Source organism: Priapulus caudatus, unplaced genomic scaffold (genome assembly GCF_000485595.1).
Source record: "Priapulus caudatus unplaced genomic scaffold, Priapulus_caudatus-5.0.1 Scaffold448, whole genome shotgun sequence".
NCBI classification, from domain to species: Eukaryota; Metazoa; Priapulida; class Priapulimorpha; order Priapulimorphida; family Priapulidae; genus Priapulus; species Priapulus caudatus.
The window spans coordinates 160296-171758 of NW_014577509.1; the positions used below are offsets into that span (position 1 = coordinate 160296).

An 11463-nucleotide genomic window follows, 5' to 3' on the forward strand; every position below is an offset into this window, starting at 1 on the left:
GCTGTGGTAGTCAATGCATGCATGGCCAAGATCAGACAGTATCTAAAGAACGACACATTACCAGAGCCAACGAAAATTATACGCACAGCCTGGCACAGTGCCCCATATATGATGGGCTCCTACTCAAACATTCCTGTAAGTGCTTCCATTGACGACCCCAGCACACTTGCAGAACCCGTTCCTAGTGAGGAGGAACCCAGACTGATGTTTGCTGGGGAGGCCACTCATGCAAACTTCTACTCTACTTCCCACGGTGCCTTGCTGTCAGGACAGAGAGAGGCTGACCGAATCATAGCATTCCTGTCTCACTAATAAATGCAAGAAAACTCGTTATATAGTTGATGATCTATTTTGTTTAAATATTTAAAGGCTAAATGAATGCACTAATGTTTGATAATGATGTTAAGAAAATTATATATAATATCATGTGCCAAATGTATTTTCTAGACAACAAATTATAATATATACTATTCAGTGTTCACGGGGTAAATACATTAAAAACGCATTATTTTATTGAAAATCCCCATATTTACTTATAAAACATCCAAGAGATGGCACTGTGGCATGTAAACATTGGCGCCGAACCACAGTGTGCCGAACAGAGCATCAACCTCTGTCGTGCAGTGTTCTGTATTTTGATTAAATGTGCAATGAATGACGCACTCGTTCACTTCCGAGAGCGAGTGAAAATGTCGAAAATTTTCCTCTTTGATGCGAAATGCGTCGGCCGGGCATTTCATTATTTACGAAAAGTAAAGTCAGTAGGTACAGGAACTGGTCACGTCGGTGACGCCCCATTCATGTCCATCAACGAAGAAGGCGGGGCTTATTCTGATTACGGAGATGCGAAAAATCAACAGAAGGACGTAGCGCAGTGCGCTAAACAGCGTGTTATTTTCGTTTTTGTGCCAAACTATCGTAGGAAACCGTTCTAGCCTAGCAGAATGCCCTAGTTCCTGAGATCGGCGATTTGGTGCTGTTATGGGTCCCCACCTATAAAAATATCAAAGAGAGGTGCGGCGTAGGCTGTGATTGGAAGACACAAAGTGTCAATCCTCCGCGCGCCTCGGCATCATGGCCGCATCACGTCTAGCATAAGTCCTATGTCGTTTAAGTCATATATACAGAACAGAAATGAAATACCCTACTAGGGACGTGATAAATGGGTACAATGACAATGACACATGGGTAGATGGAGTTTACAAACCGAGCCGCTCTGGCGCAATCCTAGTTTGTGGATTTCATTTTCGCAGATGTGGGGGTAGGCTGCAGGCACGTGAAAATCCAGAATTGGGCCATTACGGCGATTCAGCAACTGAATTTCTTATCACGCGCGCACGCACGCACGCACACACGCACGCACGCACGCACGCACGCACACACACACGAGCTTCATGATTGACTTATGCAATGATGAAGCTTCTGATATCCTATGCCTTGGTACGTATGTGTTATCGCTCTAGAGCTGCTGACAGGTATACAGCTACACTGGCTGAAAGGGTACTCTGCACTATTCTTTGGTAAGATCAACTAGTCTAACTATTCTAATTCCTATAGTCTACTTAATTGGCCTACGAGTGCGCACTTTCACCAATTTCTACTTGTGTGCGTTGTCACTTCCACTCTAATATTACAAAATCTCATCTAACTCAGCTACACTATGGTCTCTGCACGGTATGTACTCTGATTCATGATCAAGACGAGTGGTAGCGATATACTTGGCGAGTCAACTTGTAATATTGCCTTTTCCTATAAGCTATGTGCACATAAGCTAAGACGTACATACTGATATAATACTATTTAGTATACAGATAAACCTGAAGGTGCGCAGGTGAGAATATGTTTACATGACACGTGAGGTTAAAATATAGGTCAACAGGCTATAGCCTGTTGGCTGTGCTCTATAGACTATAGAGCACAGTACGTGATCTGTGATCCAGAGAAGTTGTTCTAACCCGTGAAACTGTTACATAGGCATTTACAAGTCGCCACTATCTATTAATACTTATAATAGTAATATTTTCAAAATAATGTTTTCTAATTCTCCATTTTACATATCTGTGATCTTAGGAGTTGCCGCCACGGCAATGACCGAAACAGTTGTCATTGTTGGAGCAGGCATAGCAGGCTTAGGAGCTGCCAAGAGGCTCGTGGAAGCTGGAATCACAGACATAATCATTCTAGAGGCGCAAGACAGAATTGGAGGGAGAATTCACAGCGTTCCCTATGGAAATGGCTTCATTGACTTTGGTGAGTTTTTTACTATTATTAATAATTGTTGATTCTTTTTAGTCGTTGATGCTCATAGCTTAGTTTATTTACTAATGCCTGAGTTTTAACCTAATGCAGGTGCACAGTGGATACATGGTCAGCTAGGCAACCCTGTGTACAGGCTAGCACGAGAACATGGTCTTCTAATGGAGCCAGACTGTTACGAGGCAGATCTACATAAAACGTTTCCCCACCTCTGCATAGAGGAGGAAAATGTCATTTTGCTGACTCCCCAGGGTGAGCGGATGCCCGAGCAGGTCATCGAGGGTACAGAACTTGTTATCGATGAGATGATGACAGAAATGGAAGAGTTACCACCGGATCACCCCGGCTTCACCTCTGTGGGTGACTACACTTGCAGGCGCTTTAATGAGAAAACAGGTGAACACAAGTTTCATGATTAGCGGCATAGTGTGCAGCACCGAATACGGTGACATTATTTAAACTACTGGTGAATTCAGCTCTCCTGGTTTGCTGACGTATAACTGAAAACTGAGCATGGACGGCGAAGCTGAGGCTACATGCTGGGGTGGCATGAGCTAGAAAACCTAATTAATATAAAACTGGATGAGAGCTAGACCCCAAATGAAGACACAGGTAAACTCATAGTGTGGGGGAACGATGTGAAACCTGGTTCTAGCATTAAGACACATCGGTGAGTGTGTCATGAGTCTAGAAAGATTATATTGAACTACAAACCGTAAACAAATCTAAGGATAGGCCATTCAAACAGTTGCATTGCTTGGCTGACGTACGTATTGCAGATCAGCTATACCTGAGCGAGATAGACAAGGCAAGGTACATGGCCGTGTACCACTCCTGGCGAATGGCACAAATGATAGACGTTGGCAATAGCCTGGATACATTGGACATAGCTGGCTGGAACCAGTACCAGGAATGCCCTGGTAATCAATATGTAGAGCTGGCCAATGGCTTCAGGTAACTGAACAACAGAAATGCATTAAAGATTTTGGTCGGCTATACTTTCAAGCTTCAACAAAGACATCCGTCTATAAATACGGTATTCAACCGTCCTAGAAGCATGATATTTCTTGCCCACGTATAGTCTATTAAACTAGCCTATATGATAAACGGTTAAACCAATACCCTTTCAGCACTAGACATCATTTATGACTATAGAGTGCTCCATAAATAGAGGAAATTGCCCAATATCAATAAGATTTAGACAGATTGTGGCAATCCGAACTCGTGATCAGCTGCAGAAATTGAGAAAAGAAAAACAATGGCTGCCATGTGGAGATCTATATATGCCTGTTTATTTTTTTTAAACAGTGTCACAAAAGACTGCTGGATATTATTCCAAGCTCTGAGATTTTTTCCTGTGACTAGAATTTCAATTGTGTGCACATCGGTCCACCCATGACGTATTATTGTGCTATAAAAGCATTCAGCATTATTTAATCAGGTTTAATATTTACATCGTTGCTCATATTCACTTTTTAAATTTTGCAGTTCAATAATACAAGTGATCTCGGATGACATACCTGATGGAACCATTAAGCTCGGCACGCCTGTAGTTAAGGTACAGTTAACAGATGGCAGCACTGGACCTGTTACCGTGACAACAGCCAATGGGGCACAGTTTCAAGCTGCGCAATGTAATTATCAACAAGCTGGCTAGGCTCTCTCAAGGCTGTGTCATCTACCATGTTTGAACCACCTCTATCCACAGGAAGCTGAGAGCAATTACACAGGTTAGGGTTCAGCACAATGAACAAAATCCACTTGCAGTTTGCAGAGCCTTTCTGGGGGAAAAATGTCGATGGACTACAGTTTATTCCAGAGGAAGGGGCAGAGACAGACCTTCAGGATGAGAACCAATCCATGTCTGAGATATGGCACAAAGCCATTCCTGGATTTGAAGTTCATCCAGCAAAAACAGGCTTACTAGTTGGCTTTTTAGCTGGAAAAGCTGCCGAATACATGGAAACTCTAGATGATGCTGTGGTAGTCAATGCATGCATGGCCAAGATCAGACAGTATCTAAAGAACGACACATTACCAGAGCCAACAAAAATTATATGCTCAACCTGGCACAGTGCCCCATATATGATGGGCTCCTATTCAAACATTCCTGTAAGTGCATCCATTGACGACCCCAGCACACTCGCAGAACCCGTTCCTAGTGAGGAGGAACCCAGACTGATGTTTGCTGGGGAGGCCACTCATGCCACCTTCTACTCTACTTCCCACGGTGCCTTGCTGTCGGGACAGAGAGAGGCTGACCGAATCATAGCATTCCTGTCTCACCAATAAATTCGAAAAAGCTTGTTATAAAATTGATGATATATTTTGCTTTACAAAAAATGATTATACTAACATGCTTGTGTTTGACAACGAGGCATTTAGAAAATGACATATAATATAGTGGGTCATACGTGTTTTATAGGGAGTAAATCCAGGGAAAATTTAAAAAGCAATTTCTTGAAAGCTATTCTGTGTTTATAAACAAGTTAATAAACTATTCAACGTTCTATCAACCTTTCCTCTGGATGTTCAGCGCATTTACATTATCGACTGCGAATCGGCGAATGTATTAACATTTCAACCACCGTGTGTGTGTGCAGGGAGATGTAAATACTCATTTTTGCATGAATTAATTCGCGTCAGGTGTAGCACGTGTGCCGCCGATAGCCGAAACACGTGCAGAAATAATCTTCCTCTGGGAGGAGGGACACAACCCCTGATTGCTATTATCTGAGTTACGAGTAGCTGCATGGCAAAAAGTTGATCAACTCACTGACCAAAAGTTGCGAAATTATAAAGTGTTCTTTCTAAACTCTCCACTAGTAGTTTAGCACTCAACTTTTATGTTTAAACTGCCGACCTTTGATTGAATAGTTAAAAAGTTGATCAACTCATTAACTTTTTAACTAAAACTTGATAGTGTAAACAGCAACCCAGCTTTACTCAAAGACCCATGTTCCACTGCTTCCCCACCTGCTCTATTAACCCACCAGTTTCAGACACTGCTGCTGCTGTCAGGGTCAGCATACATGGTTTATACAGACCATTTGTGAAATAAGCCAAAAAGATACATGTCGCTCATATCTCGTTTTAAATCTAAGTCTTTACGTCCTTCAATATCATTTTTCCATATCTCAATTAACAGGTGAGATGATGCCATTTCTGGAGACAAATGATCTATAACTGTGAATTGTCAATATTGTGCATAATTCACACTGTGTGGTATGCCACAATGCAAATAGTGTGAAATATGAATAAAGATGTTTAATAACCAGGGATGGGAATGACAATTTGTGTTTTCAGCTGAAAATAGCCGGGATCCAGCGGGGGGGGGGGGCGGTCAGGTCCAGGGCAAAGCCTGGTCAGGGGTTCAGGAAGTTTTTTAATTTTCACAACTTACAATTAAGGCATAAAATTGCATTAGGAGACACATACAGAACAGAATTGTTACAGAGCATATTACAGTACACTGCAGGGAGTATATCTTGCACTGTCATTATCATAACACTAGAACTAATAATCAATACAAAAATTTACTTACATTCTGCAAACAAAATTATTTTAATGTACACTTCCACACTGTCCCAAAGACTAATCTTTATATAATATAAGATGTTCATTGTCCAGGCAGTTTCAAATTTGTTTCTGGTCACTACAGTAGATATTTTATCATATTGAACAACTTTAGCGGCTTGTCCTGCTGCCAAGGCAAGTCTGTGAGCCCCACAGTGATCAGACATCAAGAAAGGAAACGCTTTATTTTCTACGCCAAAGGTTGCCCAAAAATCCTCCCTTGCGTGCACGATATAATATTCCTAACACCCTAGGAGCTAGGGCGCAATCGCGCGACATTAATTTTGTTATCGTTTTCAAAGGTCACCGAAAAAGGCAGCTCGCGACACCACCTTTTATGGTTATGTATATATGTATTATAAACAGAGCTTCGTTGGCAAGAAGGGAAACAGTTCGTACCTACGTTTCCTACCACGTGAAACAGTCGCAGAGCCTGGGCCGCCTACTTCATAAAACGAGCCTCAAGGCCACGCGTGACGCGGCGGCTTTTGATGTACACGACCAATCGATCGCGTACTATATACGGCCTGCGTAGCACGCGCGGCACACATACACACACACTTGCAGCGTCAAATAAATGCACACACTGGCCAATTAGAATAAACCCAGTTTGGAAGTTCTAGTCTTTGAAAACGCACCAGCAAACCGCCCTGAGTGATTCACTCAGGCGTTCCTCCGCATAAAACCATACGGACGCTTTGTAACCCTATCCTCCTGGGTTTGGGTTACATTATTGTATCTAGTGCCATCCTAGCCACAAGTTCCCTTCTCGCTTAACACTACATTGGCGAGAGGTAGTCCTACGACCTGTAACAGTCGGAGAGCCTGGTCGGTTTAGTGTTGGATCACATCATCCAATCACCAATGGCAATGATGTCATCCACACGCACTGTCACACTGGGTCACTCTGTCACCTCACACAGATGACACACTGTCATACAGTCACAGTGACACTGACAGGCACTTGCAATAATAAAATGATTGTAAATAAACGCAATTTTCTTCACGTTTATGTATTTTCTATTGAATAGTAATTGGCAGTGGCTACGCGTCCGGAACCGGTCGCCTAGCCTCCAGGCTACGCATCCGGACATCCACTCACAGTGATCACACGACTCGCGTACACGCATGATTGCGCCACGGTACGGTCTGCGGATTGCCGAAAATATACAATATATGTTAATGGTTAGGGTTAGGTTAGGTTAGGGTTAGGTTAGACCTCCCCTTGATACCTACCTATATCACGACATTAATGACATTAAAGTTGGGAACGCTCCTAATGGAGCGTTAGCCGTAAAATATATGCACTGCTGCCGTCTATCATCCTGCTGCCAAGGCAAGTCTGTGAGCCCCACAGTGATCAGACATCAAGAAAGGAAACGCTTTATTTTCTACGCCAAAGGTTGCCCAAAAATCCTCCCTTGCGTGCACGATATAATATTCCTAACACCCTAGGAGCTAGGGCGCAATCGCGCGACATTAATTTTGTTATCGTTTTCAAAGGTCACCGAAAAAGGCAGCTCGCGACACCACCTTTTATGGTTATGTATATATGTATTATAAACAGAGCTTCGTTGGCAAGAAGGGAAACAGTTCGTACCTACGTTTCCTACCACGTGAAACAGTCGCAGAGCCTGGGCCGGCTACTTCATAAAACGAGCCTCAAGGCCACGCGTGACGCGGCGGCTTTTAATGTACACGACCAATCGATCGCGTACTATATACGGCCTGCGTAGCACGCGCGGCACACATACACACACACTTGCAGCGTCAAATAAATGCACACACTGGCCATTGTCTGACAATCTCAAACAGTGAACTAAGCCGTGTCTATATTGAATGAAGGTACTGTTGGCCTGTAAAATGAAAATTTGTACATTCTAACCCCCCCTAAAATTTTCTCTCAACGGATTTAGACGTTTCACAAAATCGGCCCTGGGACTGTGAAATCCGCGTATTTCCGCGGATCCGCGGAAGATTCTCATCCCTGAATAACGTTAGATTCTGTTTCTTATGCCTAGGTATACAGGTCGTTTAGTATAAATGCTCCAAATAAATCACAGTGTTACACATAGACACACAGGTATGCACATATGCGCGCATGCACGCATGCAAGCATACAAACACACACGCACATATGAATATAGAAACTTTGTACTTACGTCTAATAATCCTCTGTGTTTCACTGTGGATCTGATTTCTCCCTTCTGCACTCTTCCGAGGTCTCTTATCTTTTACCCCTTTGTCTTTATTATTCTGTTAACAAAAAGATCTTTACTAGGAAACAAGAACACAAACATGCTATCTAGTAACTATAAGTAACTTTACTTACAGCATTTTCGTATATCATAACATTTATTACCAATTAAAAATGAAATTACATAAATGAACTGTATTCAGTCCTTATTCAGCAGAACACCATTTATACAGGCTGGTTTTGCTAAAAATATAACTGTTTACCAATATATGCTATCTATAGATTTATAGTTACATGGCAATAAACCATGCCAGTAAGTGGAAGTTCATGTTCCTCATGTTCTACCTTATCTGACTTTTGTCTGTATCCTTTCCTTGCATTCTTCTTAATGCTGTCTAAACTATAGCCATCTTCTTCATCTACAAAACAAAGTACTTTTAGGTAGGAATAGAATATCACATTCTATGCAAGTAAACAGGACAGCTCTGGTTGTAAAAGCCAGCAATGACTAATCCTGTTTTTCTCTGATGTGTCACTCATATCTATTATATATCATGCTTCATAGCTATATTATACAATTAATAAATGATTGTAAGGGAAATAGAATGTTTTCAACAGACAAAATCATTGTTATTGTCTAGGGCAACATTGATTTTTAGGTCTACACAACTCCATGTTGCACAAAAACCATGCAGATTAAGAGTAATACTAGGGATCTTCCACCATAACCATGTTAACAATAGACCTATAGCATGCTGCAATTTTCACATTTCTCCTAGATATATTTTGCACCACAAATGATCTTATTTTGTACACTAACAATTTTTTAGACAATTTAATTCTATTAAAGATGTAAATTAGATATGTAAACACAAATTCTAGGACTAGGGCAAATATAGATTGTGTGCTCAGTGGGCTACATTGATTTCAGTAGACATAATTGGTTTAAGATTCAAGAGACCTGACAAACTTCATTCTGCACTCTGCACCTTTCAATTACAAACGTGTTATTTATGCAGAACACGTTCATTCATTCGTCAACTTTGACTAAGCAATATAGCTAACTCAAGCTGTATACATTGTTAAAACAGTGTGCAAATATATATATGCATTATTAATTTTTTAGGCATTTGCAGCACTATGAAAACATCATAAGCACATTATTGCTACATAATCTACTTTGCAGTATAAGAATAACTATACTAGTCATGCAGTTACTACGATCAACTATTTTAATATCGATAACAGCAGTAAATAGTAGGCGAGTAGTAGTACTAGTACTTACTAAAGTGAGGAGAAGTTCACATTTACATTCTTATTGAGTTAGCATGTCAGGCTTCCATAGTATTTACTCAGGACTGATAATAGATATAGTTTACTAACCTGATCCATCCATAGCCAGTGGGCCACTGCATTCATTGTCACTGAATTCGTGAACATCTGACTTCCTATCGTCATCTAATAAATCCTCAGAATCAAATACATCGCTGTTCATAATTCTGAGTGGCAAAACCTAAAGGAGGAAACAACTATATGACATCATCTGGAAAACCATGTACACACTACTCACTAGTGATGTGATGCGATGTATAGGCTCAGCATTAACTTGTGAGTTGTGTATAAATTAGGAAACAGAGCAGTGTATACTCTATAGACATAACACAGTTCACATCAACAGTACACGTAATAGAGGGCCTAATTAGCTAGGGGCCTACAGCACTATAGTCTAGAGGCTTCATCACTCAACATACTGTAATGTGGATCGATAGGGCTATACTACTACTACTTCTGATAGGGTCTATGTCCCCCAGGGTACTGCCGGAATGTACCCTGGGTACGGTCCGGTATACCAGAACGTACCCTGGTAACTATCTAATATGCCGGACAGTACCTCGCCTACTCCAAACCGTGCCCTGACTTTCAGCCGATGTGGTAATACATACCGCATGTCGGCAGGAAACGCGCCGCTTTATGCTCCCGTTCCTTGTTTCCGGTCCGTTCCCGCAAAATATTTGTAACCCTTATACCCTGTTACGTTTCACCTCCCGACCCTTTCTACAAGTGTCAGCGAGTCTATACGTTTCCAACCCATTAAGATAATCATACAAATTTTCCTTTTCCACCACAACACTTGGAGCCATCTTTCAAAAATATTTTCGCGAAAATGCGCGAAAATGTCGTAAACATTAGGAAAGGAAAACGCATTCCCGATCATCGCGATATTTGCAAAAGGATTGCGCGCATCAGTGTATATAGGTTGAAATTTTTTCTTCTTTTTGGTTTCACAGTTTCATACTCCAATCCAACTTTATAAAGATTTTATACAGGTCTGTATGTATATTTCAAATTTTGCGACATCAGTAGTGGGCGGAACAGGGACAGTCAGGGTACGGTAGGGAGTAAGCGAGGTACGGTCCGGCATATCACTATCAGATAGTTACCAGGGTACGTTCCGGTATACCGAACCGTACCCATGCAGGGTACGTTCCGGCAGTACCCTGGGGGACATAGACCCTATCAGCACTACTAGTACTACTAGTCTAGGGTATAGGTTCTTTATCCGATTGGCATGTAATTTTTTAATCTGTGTGAGTTTAAATTAAGATATAGTTACAGTATCATATACAAATATAAAGTGAGGGAGAGCTACTCAGCTAGTAGACCGAATAATTCTGTCCCATATAACCTTTTTTATATTTTGGTGAGGGTTATTGGGACAGAACGGGGTTCATTGAAATTTCGTGAGATCGCATGCGCTGCTAATGCGGCCCGTACGCCGCTATTGGCATAAAAAAAAACCTACCGTTCCCTTCTACATGGCTTTACCTTGCTACTGATATGTGTACACATTCACTTCAATCGTTATTCACTTCTTAAATGATTGTTTTTCAGAAACCCCACTTCATTTAACATTAGTAAATTACGTTCGCCATTTACAAACAATCAGACCAATCAGAGCGAGTCTTACAATAGCCCCTGGTTCTCGCTTATATCTGTGGCACTGCAGGAGGCCTGATAGACTTACTCTGATTGGTCCGATTGTTTGTAAATGGCAAACGTAATTTACTAAAGTTAAATAAAGCGGGGTTTCTGAAAAACAATCTTTTAAGAAGTGAATAACGATTGAAGTGAATGTGTACACATATAAGTAGCAAGGTAAAGCCATGTACAGAAGGGAACGGTAGGTTTTTTTTCGTGCCAATAGCGGCGTACGGGCTGCAATAGCAGCGCATGCATTTTGCATGCGATCTCACAAAATTTCAAGGAACCCCGTTCTGCTCCAAATAACCCTCACCAAAATATAAAAAAGGTTATACGGGAGAGAATTATTCGGTCTACTCAGCTAGCTGAGTCGGAGGGAAAAAGAGAGGCAGGTGGAGAGAGAGGAGGGAGGGAGAGGGAGGGAGGGAGTAGAGACGAGGAGACGGGAAGAG

At 41.6% G+C, this 11463-nt stretch overlaps 3 protein-coding genes across 5 annotated transcripts in view; 2 read left to right on the plus strand and 1 right to left on the minus strand.

Moving 5' to 3' along the window:
- The window catches only part of LOC106810516 (peroxisomal N(1)-acetyl-spermine/spermidine oxidase-like), a 16024-nt gene extending 11247 nt beyond the window's left edge, over positions 1–4777 (plus strand). For both annotated transcript variants that reach the window (XM_014813895.1, XM_014813896.1), the window contains exon 6: positions 4175–4777. In XM_014813895.1, the coding sequence (XP_014669381.1) occupies positions 4175–4548 (374 nt within the window). In that variant the 3' untranslated portion in view covers positions 4549–4777. The remainder of the gene's footprint in view (positions 1–4174) is intronic.
- Positions 1–11463, minus strand: part of LOC106810514 (claspin-like) — a 90487-nt gene that overhangs the window by 69402 nt on the left and 9622 nt on the right. For both annotated transcript variants that reach the window (XR_001394029.1, XM_014813893.1), the window contains exons 2-4: positions 9413–9542; positions 8375–8448; positions 7995–8088 (exon numbers count right to left, since the gene is read on the minus strand). Coding sequence is in view for 1 of the 2 variants with exons in the window: in XM_014813893.1 (XP_014669379.1) it covers positions 7995–8088; positions 8375–8448; positions 9413–9524 (280 nt within the window). In the remaining variant the exon portion in view is untranslated. The remainder of the gene's footprint in view (positions 1–7994; positions 8089–8374; positions 8449–9412; positions 9543–11463) is intronic.
- Positions 1422–3144, plus strand: LOC106810517 (spermine oxidase-like). Its single transcript, XM_014813897.1, has 4 exons — positions 1422–1520; positions 2071–2250; positions 2350–2612; positions 3036–3144. Exons 1-4 carry the CDS (start codon positions 1433–1435, stop codon positions 3048–3050), a joined length of 546 nt encoding a protein of 181 aa, XP_014669383.1. The 5' UTR covers positions 1422–1432; the 3' UTR covers positions 3051–3144.